Source organism: Vicia villosa, unplaced genomic scaffold, assembly GCF_029867415.1.
Source record: "Vicia villosa cultivar HV-30 ecotype Madison, WI unplaced genomic scaffold, Vvil1.0 ctg.004345F_1_1, whole genome shotgun sequence".
Lineage (NCBI taxonomy): Eukaryota > Viridiplantae > Streptophyta > Magnoliopsida > Fabales > Fabaceae > Vicia > Vicia villosa.
In genome coordinates this window covers 118,216-139,609 of record NW_026706417.1, presented here as the reverse complement: position 1 = coordinate 139,609, position 21,394 = coordinate 118,216, and the positions used below count along the sequence as shown (strand labels likewise).

General features: G+C 36.6%; 1 protein-coding gene across 1 annotated transcript; it reads right to left on the bottom strand.

The window, feature by feature from the left end:
* Window positions 1–11,599: 11,599 nt before the first annotated feature.
* Window positions 11,600–20,347, bottom strand: LOC131641984 (NAC domain-containing protein 35-like). Its single transcript, XM_058912278.1, has 4 exons — window positions 20,116–20,347; window positions 13,240–13,536; window positions 12,753–13,024; window positions 11,600–12,371 (listed from the first exon to the last, which is right to left on the bottom strand). The coding sequence occupies exons 1-4, from the start codon at window positions 20,345–20,347 to the stop codon at window positions 11,847–11,849; spliced, it is 1,326 nt and encodes a 441-aa protein (XP_058768261.1). The 3' UTR covers window positions 11,600–11,846.
* Between the last annotated feature and the right edge of the window lie 1,047 nt (window positions 20,348–21,394).

The window sequence follows — 21,394 nt, the reverse complement described above, 5'->3', positions numbered from 1 at the left end:
TGAAAATTTTTGATGTTACAAAATTTTCTTAACAAATAAGTGACTTTTCATGGTTGTAACTTCCTCCTCAAGCATCCATTTTTGGGAAAACAAGGGCTACACCTCAAGACCATATGACATACAACATCTTAGTGAAAGAATCAGCTTCAAATTCATCACACATTGGATTTGTAGATCATAACAAAAAGGTACCTTTAAGTTGTGAAATTGTCCAAACAATTAGAAATTTTCTGAGATTTTTTAGATGAAAAATCCAATTTTCCTGGCCAGTTTTCTCCATGATGCAAAATGATTCTCTTCAAGTGTCAAACATCAGAGTTGTAAAGGATGATGACATCTTTCCATTGATACCAAGTGCAAAAATTTTTGGTGCATAAGCATGAAGTTAAGGTGGATCAAAGTGGCCATGGTAAAGCAGATTTGTAAGAAAAATTGTATATCACTTTTCATCTCTAACAAAGGATTTCCCTCATTATCCATAATATCTTCTAATCGAACCTCTAATACTTTGAGTTTTTGGTATTTTGGAAGCTAAAACATCGCATAAAATCCCTGAACCATGAACCCTAAACCCTTAACCCTGAACCTAAACCCTGAACTCTGAACCTAGAACCACGATCCCTGAATCGTGAACCCTGAACCCGTAACCTAGAACCCTAATCCCTGAACCCTGAATCATGAGTCCAGAATCCTAAATCTTGAACCCAGAACCATGAACCCTGAACTCCGAACCCTAAACCCAGAACCGTGACCCCTGAAACTTTATCCCTGAACCCTAAACCTTGAACCCTAAACCCTGTACCATAAAATGAGAAATTTCAGTTGGGTATCTATTCACCCCCTACTAGATAAGTCGCCAATGTCTAACACCAATACCTTAAACTCAAAATCGTAAACCCTAACTTTGATCACTTTGAAATTTTTGTAAGTTACAAAAGTTTCTTACCAAATAGGTGACTTTTCATGGTTGTAACTTCCTCCTAAAGCATCCATTTTGGGAAAACACAGGCTACATCTCTAGACTATATGACATACAATATCTTAGTGAATGAATCAGGTTCAAATTCATAGGAAGATTCTAGGGCCTCAAATCCCCACAGTCACTCTTTTCATTGCACTCGTGAGAAGAAGATTCTTGAGTGTGCATGCTACTACATGTAGTTAAGATTTAGCCTTGAAGGTTGATCAGCTGATGATATATAAGTCTCTTGTGGTCCCTTCAAGAGATGTGCTTGAATTACTATGGGTGTTATTTCCAAAAGCCATAGTAAATAATGAAATCCATGTGTTCAAGATTGATGTCTGGACTAATGTTAAAACATCTTCTCAAGGGGTTGTTCTAAAAGCTCATAGTGGAGTATGAAGACAAGTCACTGGCCTAATCTGGCATAATATTGTGAATTCTAATCATGATGAAGAATCCTACTGTACTAGTGGTGTATTTAAGGAATCTGCCAGATCTTGAGGTATACCATGTGTGAGGATATAAGAGAAGTTGTGATGATATGAACTTGATAAAGTGTTCCTCTAATAAAGGGATGCATATGACTGAGTGCAAATACTTTGACGGGAGCTAAGCATATGTATGAGGATTGTGTATAGTCTGCTTCATGAGTCTTTAACAGGTGTTCTAGGGTTCATCATCAGTAGAAGTTTTAGTTGTCCAAGACACGGGGAGTTAAGTCTTGTACATGGATTATTGCCTTAATATTACTGCCTTGAGGTTTTATGTGTTGGTTAAGCTTTGGGGGATGATGATGTTAGATAACATGTCCTAACATAAGAAATGCCAAGTGTTGTGGTGATCTTAGGAGGACATATATGATTCTAGTCATAAGATACTGGTTGATCAAATCATGTGGGCACGTGTCACTTTGAAATACCCAGAGGGTCAGCATTGAGCATAAGAGAATTTATTTTTATCTTCTGTTTAAGGAGTGGCTGTATGAAGGCCAACATTTAAGGAGGGAAGATGTCACACATGATCTCTTATCTTCGTGGACTATGTTACTAATTCTGTGTGAGTTAAGAACTGTATCCAGTGGAAGGCATAATGGTGTACTTCAGGTCACGTGATGGCTTCTTAAGCTATCCACTACTTGACTGAAGGAGTCTTGAGAATACTAGAGAAGGCAGAAAATGTGTGAAAAGATGTCAGGACATTGTTCAGGACTTGTATCCCTCAATATCAGCAAGGGAATATTGTGGACGATGCAATCAAGAACACGTCAGAAGTGTGTAAAACGTGTCTTTGCATGCACATTAATTGGAACCACCGTTTTAAGAGAACCTATCCAAAGTCAATAAAGCCATACAAACTGGCCTGGATGGTGCACTTTTTTCTAAGGAATCTCTCTTAAATAACGTGTTTTTTACCAAGACCATCGTTACTTTCCAGGATTGTTCATTCCTAAGTAACTGTCCAGATATTTAAAGAGGTCACTCCTTCTTTTCTTCATTGCATATTGTTTTTGTTCCCTATTTGTGCCTATGGAATTTTTTCGGGTATGGATGAGTACAGTATGGGTATGGGTCTGTGATGGCCTTCTTTGTCAATTTTTGGAAAAACAGGGGAGAGAAAATATGGTTATGGGTCGGGTTATGTGACTTCCTTCATTCTTCTGTCAGAACTTATAGGGTTACAAAGATGTCAAGTGAGATGTTTCAGCCAGATTATTGTTTGTTTGTGTCTTGTGTTTTGAGTTACATAGGTCGACTGGTGGCTGCTGATTAAGTTTCCTCTTATGCTCCTTTATGGGTCTCTTATGCCACTTAATGGGTCGCTTATGCCCTTTGGAAGAGTTATCCATCAATAGGGAAAATTGGATACTTCCATCAGTGGCAAGCATTAGTTTCCACATTGAAGGGGAGTGTCATCTATCTTCTTCCTCATGTACACCAAATGACTTCAGGACTTTGTACTCCTTTCCTGATGTTGCTGTTATGTGGTGTGTGTAAAGTGGAGCTCATTCAAAATGTTGTGCAAAGATATCAAGAATGATGTCTTGACAACCTGCATATGAATAAGAAGAAGACTAACTCTTTGATAGTTGGATTAAAGAGAAACAGAAAGTCTATACTTTAGGAGTGCATGAAGACTACTACATTATTGCTAAGCTTTTATTGTTTATGTTGGTGAAATCTGAATGTAATATTTAAATTTGTTTTATCGAAAATTTTCCAAAAGGGGATATTGTAGATTCTCTGTTTGTATGGTTGGCATTAATTTTAGTAAAACAAATTAGACAGCGACGTGATGTTCTATTTACTGCATGTGATATAACATGTCGAACAAGATGTCATATGCAAAGATCTTCCAACATCGTGACTAATTATTAAATTGATCTTTTGGATTCTGGTTAGGTTGTTACAGATGCAGAGTATTTGGAGAATATTATGCAATCCAATATAACGCTTAACCTAAGGATACAAAATTTTATCTGTTTAAAGAGATTTGATTGGTTTCTAAATTTGGAGAATATTTAGGAAAGTAATGATTGAACACTATTTTCTTGGAGAATATCTTGCAGTCTCCTTACTGCATTCTGAAGCCCAAGTCCAGACCAAATGTGTGTTATAAATAGCAAGCTACAAAACTTTTGAAAAGTAGAGCTTACGAGTAAGGGTGAGAATAGGCCTGGCCGGCCTACAGGGGCCTATAACATAGCCTACTTAAGTCCAGGCTAGGTCAGGCCTATTTAATAAAGAGGTGAGGCTTAGGCTTTTTTAATAGCCTATTTTATTAGATAGGTCAGGCTTAGGCTATTAAAAAATGCTATATAGGTTAGCTAAATAGATTATGTAGATCAACTTTAGATTATTCCACGAATTTTTTCAATAAAAGGTATGTTGTTGTTGTTATGTTAATAAATATTGAGGTGTGTTGTTGTCATTTTGTTGATAAATGTTGTTGTTGTTGATGTATGTTATTGTTGAATTTATTATAATGTATGTAGTTGGCTTGTTTCACTAATCCTTAATTGCAAATGCATTCATTTAAAGTGATTTAGAAAATAATAATTTAAAAATTAAGTTATATTTGAAAACCAACTTAGATTAATCAATGTTTTTCAAACTTTATTCATCTTGTAATTCATCTATCGCTTTTTAACACGTAGAACTTAGTTCAATGCCCCAAGTTCTTCAAAGCAACAGTTCATTCTCTTTTTGTTAATATTGCAAAACATCAAATTTGTTGAGAGATTCTGAATCATTTTCATTGTTGTCATCATAATAATCATCTTCATTGATTAAAATAATGATGATGATAGCGATGTTGATGATTCTGAAGTAGTTAACATATTGATGCTTTGCAAAATAAATTAGGAGAGAATGAAATCGTCTCTTTGAAGAACTTGAGGCATTGAACCAAATTCTATATGTTAAATAGCAAGATATGAATTACAATATGCATGCAATTTGAAAAATATGGTTCATTTAAGTTGTTTTTCAAGAATAATTTAATTTTTCAAATTATTATCTTCTACATCAATTTTAATGGTTCTATATGTTTAGTAAAGTGTGGGGAAAAATAAACAATCTACATATTATATAATAAGCTCATGGTACTTTCCACGACGGTTATCTTCTGGAACTGTGGTGAAATGTTAATTATATTCAAAATAAATTGTTATTGCTTGGTTTCGAATCCATGACCTAAATATATTTCACAATGGTTGTGTAGTATAACGGTTGTGATAGGTAGCGCGCTAGCTAGCATATCATCACGGTCGCGCCGTCGTGGTGGAAAGCATCATACATACAATCACCCCCTTATCTCATAATGGTTGGTCAAATGTTATGGTATCCCTTTTCTAACTATTGTGGTATCACCTTTATATAGTAGTATTAGTATATCTTATGTCGTCGATCGGCCCTTTAATGCCCCGTTATTTATATATAGTTATATTTTTTTCTAATAAAAAATTCTATTAAGAATTTAATTGTTAAACTTTTAAAATCTTCCTTTTGATTATATAATCCTTTAAATTTTTGAAAGTTTAACATTTTGTAGTTCAATATTTTGCCAATTTATGAATTTGTAAATTTATTTTTTACTTAATAACTTTTTAGTCCTTTAACTAGACATCAAAATTCATTTTGACTCCTTTTGTGTTTTTCGTCATTAATTAGAAGAAAAAAAAACTAATGATATGTTTTGAAAAGGTGAGAAATCAATATGATATTTTTTTGAGTTTATGGATGACAGTAGGTAAGGTACTATATTACTCGTTCCCGTACCCGTAGTTCAAAAAAATCTCTGTATTCGATTCCATATTTACGTGAGCATCAAACTTTAGAAAAAAAATTAAAATAACCATGTTTAATAAAAAATATACAAGAAAAACCATGTTTTCGGGTTATTTACCAAACTGTCTAGGTTTGGGACCGACTGGAAGTGAATGCGCCAAACCATTTGGCGCATATATACCTAACTAGCCAATCCATTTGGCGTAAACCCTAAAAAAATTAGGGCAAAGGGAAGTAGCCAATCCAATTGGCGCATGCACTCCTAAAACAACACATAGGCGCCATTTCATTTGGCTCCTATGTGTTGTGCTTATTTTTTTTTAAAATTTTACCTGTTTCGGGTATTTTCGCGCACCGGTTCGGGTATATGTCTGATAAATCGATTCCGGAAAATGTCTGATAAATCGATTTTGGAAAAACAGAAGAATATGTCTGAATAATGTTTGCCTTGGCAATTTCAGTTATTCACTAAAGCACAATTTATTGATGAAAGACGGAGGCAAGGTTACAAGAGGTGGTAAGCGAAACTGATACAATGCTTTAAAAAAAAATACAGATTATACTAAACTTGCGACGAGGTCGAGCCACGATGAGGGCATCTTTTTCTATTGTGCCCCACCTGACGACAAATGCTGCATTTTCGTTCCATTTTGTCGTGGACGTCCATTTCGGTTCTAATCCGTGTACTATTGGGACACCCTTTTTTCTTTCGCCGCATTGCGTCGTTGTGCCAAACTACCTCTCCTTCATAGTCAGGCCAGTAATCCTCCTTGGCCACCACAGGAAACGCAACACTGTAAACTCTAAGCAATGTCTGAGTCTTGTAAATCGGAGACAGTAGTGATATAGCGTCGCGGTGGGCATACGCACATGCAGCTATGACGTGCGAGCAAGGCATACGAAAAGCTTGAAACCTTCCACAGTCGCACCAATCTTCGTCAAGAAGAACCCTATATTGTTGTCTTGGCAATCCCTCATTGTGGTCAATTGTCTCGCGCACACTGAACGTGCGACTGAATCGGTCGAAAGAAGTTACTTGGTGAGTGTTTGCTTTTGCCGATTGTTGTTGCATAAATTTCATGCAGCTATCACTTAAAAGTTGGCCAGATTGCCTAACATCACCCCATCTCCTGCCTCTTGTTGAGAACAGTGAAGCCATCCTAAAGTATGTGGCCTCCACCAGTTCTGTGATTGGAAGGTTACGAATGCCTTTGAAAACGCCATTCATGGATTCCACGAGATTGGTTGTCATATGGCCCCATCGCACGCCTTTGTCGTAAGCCCTTGTCCATTTCTCCCTGGAAAGATTATCTACCCAACTACCTGCCTCTGGATTTGTCATTACAATCTCACTCCGATAATGCTGGAACGTGGGTTGGGTCAATGCATAACCAGCATTGACCAGGGCCTTTCTTAGATGTCTGTCCTTGATCTCCTGCATGAAGTTCTGGGCGATGTGGCGAATACAATAGACGTGTTTTGAAGGGGGGTCATGCCATCCGTTTGCTGGATTATTATAAGCACTCTCTATGGAAGCGTGCCTATCAGAGATTAAATAGATGTCAGGCTGAGGAGCAACATGTTCTCGGAGGTTCCTTAGAAAGAAACTCCAAGCCGCCGCAGTTTCACCTTCGACGATTGCAAACGCCACTGGAAATATGTTGCTGTTCCCGTCTTGTGCAACCGCCATGAGCATGGTGCCTTTGTATTTGCCGTATAACCATGTCCCATCAATTTGAAGTATGGGTTTACAGTGTGCAAACCCTCGTACGCAAGGTTTGAACGCCCAAAAAAGCCGATGGAATATTCCAGTCCTTCGATGATAGTCCGGTTGATAGTCGAAACGCCTCACAGGGGGTGGAGGCTCTGAAGTCCGGTGCGAGCTATCTAGCCTTATTCGAGATCTCATTTTTGCTTGTGTGTACTAATGCACATAGTAAACCCTAATTTATAGAGGGACGGACGCCTTGCCTTAGGTCTGTATCACAATTAGGGTTTCGTATACAAGGCACACACGTAAACCCTAATTTTGAAAAAAAAAAAACAAGGCCTTCTAATGCGCCAAATGGAATGGCGCATTAGTGAAAACGTTCAACTGGAAGGCGCCAAATGGTTTGGCGCATAAGAAGGATTTTTTATGAATAAGCCAAATCATTTGGCGCATGTGTATTAGGTGTGGACCCCCAGGGCCCACATGGTCCCCACCTGTTTTCTGTCCTTCGCATGCGTCCGAACGAGTTCCTGTAGCACAGCATGCGCCTGCAGTGATTCCTGAAGCGATTCCTGATAGATTCCTGCAACGATTCCCCCTAATCTACAGGCTACTTCTGATCTACATGCATATGTCTTTTCACCGAAAGTTAGTCTGCATGCATGCTAACAATTTCTGCACACGCAACACCTATCGACTATGGAAGTGTTGAGTTGTCCAACATGCATAATGTTACCGTTTTTGTCTGACGGGTATATAAACCACTTAGCTCTGCAAGCTCCTCACCACTTTCACTCATCTACTCCCACACTAAACCTTCTGCCTACAACTTCCAGATTTCATACTTCAACCATGTCTCTTTTAACAATGGGCGATACACACCGAGGAACACCAGAGAACATCGCTACCTATGTAAGTATTTTAGTATAACATTGATAACATGCATCTGCCTGAGAATATGTAACTGATTTTTTTTGCATACATTATTATCTCCAGGACGTTGGACGTTTCCTGACTCGTAGTCACTCTACTATCTCTCCGGACGACCGCATAAAACCATACTTGGAAGTGGCGGGTTTCGGACCGATTAGTACCATAGCCGAGTCATCTATTGACCACAAATTTGTTCTTGCGTTGCTAGAACGCTGGAGGCCCGAGACACACACGTTCCACCTTCCAACAGGGGAGTGCACCATAACCCTAGAAGATGTACACATGTTACTAGGCCTTCCAGTTGACGGTAAGGCAATTAATGGCTGTGTTATGCAGGCTAACTCCTTATGCTTTCAGGCTCTTGGCATAGACTTGGTAGAGGGACAGGTTGGTGCAAGGGGACAGGGCATTAACCTTAAGAGGTTAAGGCTTTATTATGATCGGTTTCATTTGGATGATGCGTCTCCCCAAGAGACCATACTTCAGAAAACTAGGTGTTACATACTCCTGCTAATTGGAAACGTTTTGTTCCCAGATAGCACTGGTAACACGGTTAATTTTATGTATCTTCGTTTGTTAATGGATTTTACTAGAGTTGGTCTGTATAGCTGGGGGTCTGCAGTGCTGGCTACGGTCTACCAATCCCTATGCAAGAACTCCAAAGCTGATTCTTGCACATTCTATGGATGCGCCCTGTTGGTGCAGGTGTGGGGGTGGTGGAGGATGCCCATACTGGCCCCTGTTAACAATGGCGATTGGGGCTTTCCGTATGCGTTGAGGTAATTTTTTAGTATACCATAAATTTTAATACACAGTTGGTGGATTATGATCTACTCCAGACTAACTAATCCACTACATTTATTTTGTAGATTTTGCGTGAAAGGTATGGACTTCCAACTAAATCCGCGGTCAAATATAACAATGTACCGCACGCTGATTGATCACCTAGGACCTCAACAAGTATTATCTCTAAACTTTTTCTCTTTTATATGTTTATTTTTTATAAATAATTTCCCGAGATAATGTATAACTCTTATGCATGCAGTTTATATGGAGACCGTATCTCGAATGTGAGCATGTGCCTAGAGCTCAGGATGCAGAAATTTGGACCACAAAGTGTTGCATAATCCGGTACAACATCATTGAAATGCATCATAGTGACCGTGTTATGCTACAGTTCGGAATGCGCCAACGTATACCAGACCCTCCAACTGACGTCGGACGGTGGCACCTCAAACGAGTCAATCATCAATGGACACACCAAAACTGGAAGGATTTTGCACCCGAACACCGCCAGATGTGGAAGGACCGTCGCCAATATGTCCTCAACTTCCCCGTCAGTGACCATGAGATGAAACCGACCGCCGAGTACATGAGTTGGTATCGTACAGCTACATCCCCTAACCTGTTTCTTGCAGCTCCGTTCTATTTGATTGATCCCCGTGCTCACAATTACATCTTACCACAACAACAACCTGAGGAGGAAGAAGAAGTAGAAGAAGAACAACAACAACAACAACAACTACGACAACAACTACGGCAACAACAACGCAACAACAACGCCTACAACAACGCCAACAACTACAACAACAACAACAACAACAACAACAACTGCAGCAGCAACAACAAAATATTTTCAACACTCCGTCCCGTTCCGCACACAACTACCGACATCCAAATATGTTCCAATCCCAGTCCCAGCCTTTTCAACAATCTGGAGACCACCATCATTCCTCGGGCCAATATGAGACTCATTCACAACCATTAGGATTTACAGCGTTTGCAGGGTCCTCAAGGCCTTTCGGCCACAACCTTACGGCCGGTTCTTCTAGCCTACATCTAAGTCCCGACGATGGTCCTTTTGGTGATTCCTCTCACCGAGGCACCCCCTCCGGATATGCAACACCATCGAACCAATTCGGATTTGTTCAAGGTAGTTCTAGTGATGCTGGATGCTACGCACCTGAAATCTTTTCCCAAACCACTCCACAACCACGACTTAACGCTTTTGAGGGGATGGGTCACCGACTTTACAACAACCGTTTACCGGAAAATTATGGGGGCGTGGACGAATTCATAGACAGCGACCCACGAGACATCCCAATTCCAGGCCCAGTGACACAGACCCAACAAGAAGCACAAAGGGGCAGGGGCAGGGGTCGAGCTAGGGAAAGGGGTGGTGCCAATCTTCGCGGCGGGATGAACGATCGCGGCAAACGTGTGATAACAAGACCAGGGTGCGGAACGGATGGCTATCTTGGTGATGGACGCCATTGAGGATTTAGTTGTGTTTTCTTCAATCAATTGTGTCAATGTATCGTTTATTTAATCAGTCGTAATCGATGTTTCCTTTCTTTAATCTATTATAACCAATGTTTTGTTTTCGATTATCAAATTTCATTTTACATTTTGTGCACTACATTTTTACAAATAATACAATATTTAAGCATCGATATATATATATAGGTATGTTTAACATAACTATAAAAAATGCAATTTTAAAACTATAAACCCTAAAAAATTAGTTTTAGAACAAGGTTAAAACCTATGTATTTAACAAAACTTTACAAAATAAAATTTGGAAAAAAAAGAAAAAAAAAAAAACTTAAATAATTTAAAAAAAAATTTTAAAAGAAAAAAATATAGTAACATTACTTAAAAAAAAAATTGAAAAAAAAAAAAAAGGTGGGGGAGCACACTAAGGCGCCAAATGGTATGGCTATTAGGGCAAAATGCTTAGCCTAATGCGCCATTCCATTTGGCGCATACACCCACATTTTTAGGGTTAGCCAAATGGTTTGGCGTATTCACCTAAAATATATACCTATGCGCCAAACCATTTGGCGCATTCACTTACATTCGGTCCCAAACCTAGACATTTTGGTAAATACCCCGAAAACATGGTTTTTTTTGTAATTTTATTATTAAACCTGGTTATTTAAATTTTTTTTCTCAAACTTTATACTCGTACCCTGTGGGTACTAAATACCCTTACTCGGTCCTATTAACCGTATTTCTAGTTAAAAAATCTATGAATTGAAAAATATCATATCATTTTAATTTTTTAACAAAAAAATTCAAAATTTTTATTATTGATTTGTGAAATAAAAAAACACTTATATTAAAATGTGTAATAGTTCAATTGTGTCGTATTTAAATATATAAATATATTTTTTATAAGAATTTCAATTAAAATATACTATTATGCGGGTATGGGACGGTGTGGGTACTAAGATATTCATGCACGCACTCGTACTCGCATATTTTAATAGGTAATTATTTGTGTCCGCGTCTATACCGGTTTTAGCAGATTTTTATCCAACCTACTATAAATAGTTTTTACGGGTGTCCATTAGGGGTACAACTGTCATCCCAATTTAAGTTACATAATCGTGTGTGATTTAGTAATGAAGGCTTAGGTCTTTAAGTCTTGAGAGTGTGCTCCTCTCAAGTTCGAATATATATATAGCCAAACTCTAGGATATATATATTGTATTAAAAAAGAGAAATGAGGTCATGCATTGATAGTGTAAAATATTTTTACACTGTCTATCAATCACCATCATGTGAAAAACTTTAATGACATGGCATATTGATGATTCTCTATTGGATGACAGTGTAAAACTATTTTACATCGTAATTATCTTTTAACTCATTAAAAAAACAATATCGAAAAAACTTATAAAGGTTAGTTACTGTGTTCAAATAAATTTTTATTTCGTTGTACACTGATATAGTACAGCAGCCAACATGCCTGAGTCGTACTCGTACAACATAGTTATATAATTGGAATCCAAAATCATATAAATTAGAGCAAGGAAAAGGGTCTGTTTAATGTTGATACATGAAAATACAACGTACCAATATCTTGATATGAAAAAAACACACACAGATCATAAATATAAAAGGATCATTAATTGATTATTAAATATTACTTGAAGGCTAGGATATGTTACGTACTGTGCTCTCTGTTTGCAGCCTCAGGGATAGGGTTATAGTTATTCCATTTCCACTGTCGCTCAGAGAAGATGGTTGTGAGCGAATTCGGTAGCAAGTTTAGAGGCAGAGTAGGTGATTGCATGAGCAAAGTAGAAAACTTATTTGGATAGCTTTGTTGTTGATAACTTGTTAGTATGTTTAGATCATCATCTGCCATAACACTGCTGGTTGGGATGAAAATACCACACACAGAAGGATCTGCAGGTTGTACTTGCTGATCTATGGGAGCTACTAGCCCTGGAATAACAGTTGGGTCGCTTTCATTAATTTTATAAACTATATGATCATCAATTACCTGTGGCTGTGGCTGTAGATGACTGATTCCCATAAACGCCATGTTCAGGTGTTGTTTCTTGTCCAAATATGAACTTGTTGACGATGAGCTTGATGGGAGACAACGAGGGAAGGATATGGAGGGAGGAAGAGGATGGTCTTCCACACCCGCTCTCTTGTAAACACGGCAAAGTGATATTTCAGCCTACCAAATAATGAATTAGAATATATAATATATAAATATATATATATATATATAGTAGAGATCTAGCTATATATGAACTTGGTGAATGATTGATTCATGATGAATGCATGAGTAAGTAATTATAAGGAAGAAAGTAATAAAGAAATGTAAACCTAGCTAGCTCTATGATAAATTAAATTATAGTCACGAGAAAAATTTGTAGAATTAAATCATTTCCTTTATGGTCGGACACTGTAATTAATGTCTAGATAGATGATGCATGCATAAGCAGTTATGAAAATATTATAGAATAACAAAGTAACTAAATTTATGTATATTGATGTTACCAATTCCTCGTGATATTTAGATCTGAAAGTACAAGAAGGTTTGCATGGTGCCTACCTTGTGACTTAATCTTTGAGTTTCATGTTGAGGCAAACGATGCTCGTTCATTATCCAACTTGTTCGGATGCCTTTTGGAGCTTTCCCAGAATAGAAAACTAGGGTTTTCTTAAGCCCGATTGAACGGAAGTTCTCTGTTCGAATCATCCTATCAGCTCCTGTTGCTTTCCAATACCCAGAAGGTGTAACACGATTTGGACGATCACCGTTACGATACTTCCTATCTCGGGGCACATAAAAGTACCACTCCTTTTCACCAATTGCTGCCAACCCTGCTCAATTCATCATATATATTTTATTTATAGAGTGAAAGATTTCACACGGATCTATGTGTTTGAATTTTATTGATATACTAATATAGATGTTTACTAAACAAACAAATTGATATTATAAGTAAAAGGTCAAGTAAGGTTGGCTTGTTGAAGAATTCCTTATAGAAAAGGGAAACTATAACTTTATGATTAAATATATATAATATAATATATACCAGGAAGCTCCCAAGGGTCATAGCGATAAAGATCAAGGAAAGTAATAAGCTCGACATTGAAAGGCTTGCCCTCCACCTTACGGCGAAGGTAGAACTCCACGAGTTCTTCTTCAGTTGGGTGGAAACGAAACCCAGGCATCACAATGTCGTGAGCATGATCATCTGGCTTGTTGTTGTCATTGTTAATGGCATCATGGCTGTTGCTTTGACTCATGGTCACACTCATGAAGCTTGAGGAAGTACCTGCTGCAATTCTCGTTAACAGTAACTTGTTTAATTGGTTTCGACTCACCTGATCTTATAAATTGATGGTGCCGGTTGGCATAAATAGATAGATCATATACTGTACTATACATTACAAATCTAGAAAGAGAGTAAATTACCATTTCTTTATTATTTTTTATATAACCAAAAATAATTAATATATCACCAAATAAGCCCTACGATATTCTATGCATTCCACTAGGGCAACATCGCTCACCCTAAACATTAATAAAAAACAACAGAAGAAAAAATATTGTGGGACAACAAGAAAAACTCATGCAAACAAAATCATTCACATCTAAATTTACATTTTCTATTACTTATGTGTTTTAAATCAAATTGGCATGCATTGAAAATTAAATTTAACTTCCAAATATATGATAGGAATTAGTCTCCAATTTCATCCAATTTACGGCCTTCATTTTCACCACTTCAACTTCTTCGACCCAATAGACGCGTAGATAACTTAATCACTTTATTGAATTGATTCTTATCTTTTGAATATCAATCTAATTATAAATCACCCTTTGAGGTTGTACTTGGGATAACAATGTAGTCATACTAGTTTAAGATATGATAATATTGACCTTTAAAATAAATATTGATTTACAGTCAATTTTTTTTCTTTCGTATTTAAAACAAACAAAATTAATTATGAGAGTACGAGGGTATCCAAGACGATACATCATATATCAAGCTTTAATATGATGGACAACACTCACAAAGGTTACAATCATAAACTAGTATTTCTATCTTATATATATATATATATATATATATATATATATATATATATATATATATATATATATATATATATATATATATATATATATATATATATATATATATATATATATATATATATATATATATATATGGGACGACTCAAGTGAGAACACTTGGTTATTATGAGAAATGAGAACAATGAATCACGACCATTAAATTTTGATTTGTTGATTTTAATGAACTGGATTGCTTTCTTTTTCTATATTGATTTAAAATAAATATTAAGGATCATAGAAAGAGAAACTAATTCAATCCATTAAAATAAACAAATCAAAATTTAATGATCGTGATTCATTGTTTTCATTTCTCATAATAACCAAGTGTTCTCGCTTAAGTAAATGATTCTTCCTTCAATATGGTTTGAATTGCAAGGAAAGGTCCAAAGATAGCAAGTTGATTCAAGGGGTTTGACCTAAAAAGTCAACATTTTAAGTCAAAGTTCAAAATATTGTAACTCTTTCAATTTTCAATATTTTTTAGTGCCTATTTGAGTATATGATTCTTCCTGAAGTCCCCTACAATTTTCTTCTCATGTCAAGAGTCAATTATGCTTGGAGGACCATCAAAATTTTAGAAACATTAGAGGTCACTTTGTGGACTTAGTGAAATTTGACCTATTTTCAAGTGGATTTTACTTGACTTTCAAAGACCATAACTCTCTCAACGTTCAACATTTTTGGATGATTATTTTTGCCATGAACTCTACTTGATGTTATCTACTAGTTTGCTTCAAAAATCAAGAGCCAATTATGCTTGAAAGGCCATGAAAAGTTGGATAACATTATAGGTCATTTTTTACTTAGAATTATTTTGACTTGTAACTTTAGGTCATTGTAGAAATGTCAAAACTGGAAAATTTATCCAATTTAGGTCGACCTATTCTGAACCAGTTTCCAAACTGCAACTCCATGCACAATTTTGGTAGACGCATGAAGACTAGAAGGTCAACGCGTCGTTGGCACAAATTGAAATTTTGGGCATCAGAGTATTGTTTTAGCTCACCAACACACATACACATATATACTCCTATGCATACTATCATGAAGCAACATTGGAACCTAAAAGATACGCAGGTCTTCTCATCTTCATTCTTCTTCCTACTCATAACACAACTACACATAAACATTTTTTTATTGTGGGTACATGATCAAGTTTAATAATGTGCATGGATAGGGATTGAGTATTCCTTTGGGTGAAGATTATGATGGTTCCATTGAATAAAATCTTTAGGGTTTTTTCCCCCAAGATCAAGGCGATTTAGGGTTTTTTAACAAGAGGCTTGGTGAAGATTCAACCGAGTGAAGGTATTGAAGAACAAAGGTTCATTCAAGAGAGTTACAATAGACGGAGGATCAAAGAAAGCTCTTGGGTCGACTTGATCTTGCTTAGGATCAAGGGGAGAGAAGATAAAGAATCAACATTAAACTGAGTTTGTTTGTTCATTACTTTAACTTCTCTTGTAATAACAATTTGCAAAGAAATAAACACTATCTCAATTCCTGTTTGGAATTGAGGGAAGAAGTAGTCGTAGAGAGGATGAGCGACGAACTGCCTAATTAAATCCTTGTGTTCTTCTTTCCTTACTTATCCATTATTTGCTATTAATCTTGGTTCACAATTGTTAATTTGGAAAGTAGTCTAAGTGTTAAATTGTGATACTAAACCATTTTGTATAAGAGAATTGTAATTGGTAATTGCAATTGGATATCACAATCAACCACACTTAAATTGCATTGACAAGTTAACTACTGCACGCCAAGTGTTTGTTGTTTTTTTTGTGCAGGAAATTGTTTACACATTACTTGCTTGATAAATTGCCTTAGCCAATTTATCAATTCCATTCTCATTAGAAGTAGGTAATCAGGTGTATCTATATAAACGAATAAGCTTTTTAAAAACATAATTGATTCCTTTTCAAGCCCTTTAGCACGTCATACTTCTTCATGTTTTCATATCATATATGATCCTGCCAATAGTGGTTCGGAATAGACGAAAGTCAATTCCAGGACGCTTCCGTTAACCAAAAGTTTTTAAAACACCATAAAAAATTCTGTTGATCTATTCACCCCCCTCTAGATCATTAGCCTATCGTCTAATAAATGGTATCAAGAGCTCTAGTTTATCCTTACTAAGAAATACACTTATTAGAAGAATGGCTTCCTAACCTACATGGGCGCATAATAGTGCTCCATTTTTCAATGGTGAAAACAACGACTATTGAAAGGATTATATGCGCATTCATATTAACTTTGTTGATAGAAAAGTATGGAAAGCCATCCAAGACATTCCGTGCCAAATAACATTGACCAACAAGGATGGTGTTACTATTCCTAAACTCAAATAAACTTGGGATACAGAAGATGAGAAAAAGTACTCGTACGATTGGAAAGCGAGAAATACTCTAGCAGCCTCTTTGGGGGTTGATGAATATTACTGAGTTTCTAATTGTACGACGGATAAAGCTATGTGGGATGCATTACAGTTGCCTATGAGGCCACAAATGACGTCAAACTAGCTATAGTCAACACTTTAAATCAAGACTTTGAACTTCTTCATATGGAAAATGGTGAAACTATTTCCAATATGAAAAAGAGATTCTCACATCTATTAAGTCGTTTGAATGCACTTGAAAAGCCCGTTCCAAACGAGATGGCAAATAACAAAATTTTGAGATGTTTGAACAGGGAACGACAACCTAAAGTCACGACTATTAAGGAAGCTAACAACCTTTCTATTTTAGGCATCACAACATTATTTGGAAAGCTAGAAGAGCGTGAACAACATCTCTTAAGCTTAGAAGAGCATGAGAAAAGAGTAAAGAAGGAGATAAACATGGACAAGGAGGTAGAGAAAAAGTCCATTTCTCTAAAGGCTTCAAGCTCCAAGACCTCAAACAAAGAGCAATATGAGAATGACTTAAGCGATGATGAGAAATATGATGATGAAGAAATGAGATTGTTTGTTAGGAGGTACAATAGGTACATAGGGGGAAAGGTGTCAATTACTCGGACAACAACCTAAAAAACTATCTAAATCAATCCAAACAAGCTCAACAAGATGACAACAATAAAGGGAAAAGCCAAGGACTATGTTTTAATTGTGGAAAGTCCAGCCACTATAAACCGGATTGTCCAGCACTCAAGAAGGACAAAAGCATTAGTTAAGGCAAAAGGTACAACAAGCCTCGTAGAGCCTATATAGCTAGGGTAGCGATGAATCCTCAAATGATGAAAGCTCAAGCGATGAGAAAGAAAAGGAAAATATTTGTCTCATGGCTCATCAACACAAGAAAAATAACATGTAAGTCACTTGAAACCCAAACTTGTAGATAGAGTATCTCATTCTCAATTAAAATTAGCATTTGATGATCTACATAGAGATGTTATTGAAGAGTTTAAAATATTAGCTTCATATAAGAAAATATTTTCATATCTTGAATCTAAGGTTGAACAAACAGAAAAGAATATGAAAGCTTTAAAACAATCCATGCTAGATATGCAAATGGATGAGAATAAGGATAGAAAATCATCTTAGTTTGGTTGTGAGACTTAGCACATTTGGCAAAAAGAAGTAAAAAGTCTTAAGGCCAAATTTGACAAGGCTCTACAACATAAAATACTTTTGTTGTTGATCTGACTAAATTCATTAAGTCGTTTACTCCTTTGTATAAAAAGTACACCTTTGTGAAGGAGTGAAAAACACTTAGAAAGGGGGGGATTGAATAAGTGTAACTTCTCAAAAATGGTAGATAAAAATAAAGAACACAATTATTTTTATCCTGGTCCATTGTTAACCATTCTACTCCAGTCCACCCCTGACAAGGTGATTTACCTCAAGTGAGGATTTAATCCACTAATCAAACTGATTACAATGGTTCTCCACTTAGATACCCTCTAAGTCTTCTAGAGTCTACAGATCACAACTTGATCACTCTAGGAAATCCTTTTACAATCAATGTAAAATAAATATTACAAGAGTTTAATTTGCTTCTAATAAAGCTGTAATCACCAAGTGATATTTCTCTTAAGTTCTAGTTCGTAACACTCATTAAAATATTACAAAGTTGTAAGGTTGAAGATGAAGTTCTTCTTTGCTTTTCTTTGATTTCAGTTTGACAAAGTTTTGGTATGTTTGCGCAAGAGAGTTCTAGCTGCTTCTGAATCAGAACTTCTATTTATAGGCGTTGGAGGAAATGTGACCGTTGGGAGCATTTAATTCATTGCGTGAATAGTACACCGCTGCATTTAATGTTTCACACTTTTGTCAACTACCTCGAGCCATGCTTTCACTGCTTTTACTGACTTTGCCTTTTGTAGCTTCTTACGTTCCTTTTGTCAGTCAGAGATTTGACGTTATAGCCTTTTGTACTTGTACTTTCTTCTGGACTCAGAATATGTAGAATAATCGTTTGAATATCAGAGTCTTCAGCTTTGGTGCAGATTGCAACTTCTGTCTTCAGACTTCAGAAGTGCTTTGAGCGTGATACCATTAGAGCTTCAGAGCTTTCCTTCTGACTGCCATCTTCTAATGCTTTCCAATTCATGTTCTGATTCTGCAGGACCATCTTCTGATGTCTTGCCAGACCATGTTCTGATGAAGCCATCCAGAACTTATGGGTTAGTGCTTCTGAACGCTGATTTGTGCATACTCTTTTATACTTTTCCTGAAATGGAAAACGTGAATAATTAGAGTACCACATTCTCTTATACAGAATTCATATATAATGTTATCATCAAAACTAAGAATATTGATCAGAACAATTCTTGTTCTAACAATCTCCCCCTTTTTAATGATGACAAAAACATACAGAATTGATATGAATTTGTATCCAGAATATCAGATGAAAAAGACAATACACAGATTTAGCATTAAGCATATTAATCAGAGTGTGTGAATATGTCTCCCCCTGAGATTAACAATCTCTCCCTGAAATTAATACTGGAAGATTTTATAAATAAAAGACTTCCCTGAGTATTTTTCCATTTCAGTTGAGACTTTCACGTTGAACTTTGAACTTCAAATAATTCATAGCTTCTCTTCAGCGCTTCCATTGGACAGCTTCAGAGCTTCGAATTTCTCTTTAAGATCACTTTGCTTTATCAGAGCTTTTAAGAAGGCTTGCTTTGAATCAGAGCTTCATTGCTTCTTGAATCAGAGCATAACTTGAATAAGAACATAGCTTCTTTCTGATCTTGAAACTTCTTCTATATGAGTAATCAGAGCAAGATCTGTATCAGAGCACTTTGAGGAATAGCTTGTATCAGATCTTTGAAACTTTATGCATTAGAACATTAATCTCGATTGCTTCAACTCTTTAAGAGATTTTCTTTAGATATGCTTCTCCTCATATTTGCTTCTCCCCATATTTGCTTCTTTCTATATTGAGCTTGTTCAGAGTATCACATTCCTGCAAAACTATCAGAATCAAAAAGCTTGCAAAATAATAGTTAGGAATGTTGAGACTTAAGCCCAACAACTGATATTATAAATCAATTCAATTAGCACGCTTCTCCCCCTTTTTGTCATAACATCAAAAAGCATAAAAGATTCAGATGAAAAGACATATAGAGTGAAGAAAGAAATGATTTTCATTGATTAATCAGAAGGAGAGTACAAGCAGATGCAAAACAAACAGATGCAAAAACAAAGAAAGCTAACTAAGACACAAAGACACAGACTATGACTGGGTTAGCTTGGAGGCCAAAGCAACCAGAAGGTTCTTAATCTCAGTAGTGTCTTCAGCATGCTTCTTGGAGGTTTCTTCTTGTCTATGCATCCAAGTTCGGAATTCTTAATTAGTCTCATCTTGCTTGTATAGGCGACTGAACACTGAAGCTTGGTTCACTTGAAGATCCTTCAGAGTGTTCATCAGCACAGAAGTAGAAGGACCAACAAAAGAGGTAGGAATATCAGAAGCTTGAATCATCTGATTTTCAGCAACTGGTTCCTCTTCAACAGGAACTTGAATCTCTTCAGCATGATGTTGTTCAGCTTGTTGCTCTTTTTCAGATTCTTCTTCTTCTTCTGCAGGATACTCAATCACTGGATACACCATGTCAGGATTCGCTTCCAAAGGATTCTCCCTGAACCATGGCCAAAGAATTATCCACTTCCATTTCATTAATGAAAGGCTTCTCTTCCAGAGGCTTATAGTCAGTGATTGGATGAGAGTAGATGCCAGCAATGTACTCCAAGCATAGTCCAGCAAGACCAGGAGCAGCAGTTAGGCAATCCTTCTGGAAATCCAAAAATTCTGCCTGCACTTCTTCAGCAAAAGCTCTCCACATCTTTCCAGCAGCTACATGATCCAGCTTGGAGTCATGAGTAACCTTCAGATAGTCTAAACCTGTTCTGACTTTATACTTTAATAATTAAAAACGTATATCAACAGAGGGTTTAGAAGGGTTATATCTGAGAATGGTTATTGGGTCAAAGGTGTTAGAAACAGAATATGGTTCAGAAACTCTATCAAACAAAGAAGTGTTTGAAGAGGATGGAGGGGGTGAAGATTCTACTTCATTTTTAGAGTCAATGATAGCAACAAGAGGGTCAGAAAAAGTGGCTGGTGATGAAGGATCAGCAATGGGTGAGATTGGTTTAGGAATAGAGGAGGTTGGTTGATTAGTGTGTAGCAACCTGCCCTAAAAATTAAGATTTAGAGTCGCCACCTATTCTGAAGGCCGAATAGGAAACCCTACGCAGATATGAGATTCGGGGTAAGATTATTATAATCAGGTCGAGGGAAGGTGTTAGGCACCCTCAACCCTTTCCTAAGGTTTTATGTTCAAAGTGATGGTTTATGGCTAAACATCAAGGTTTAATAGCTAAGGAAGTGAATAGGGAAAAATGAGATTTAGGGGGAAGGGGACTCGCCTTGGTTATCCAAGTGCCTACGTATCTCCTTAGGGAGAATCAGAGTCAACGTAGTTCAGGCACAGGGTTGTACGCCTTAGAATTAGAATTTGTGGTTTGAAATTGTTTAAAGGCTTTTTGAGTGGCCTATCGCAGTTTTGAATTTGATTTGAAGATGAAAAAGTTTTGAGGTTTGACATACAACCCTGATTTGATTTGTCACTATTAGATGCGATGATCAATAGATTTG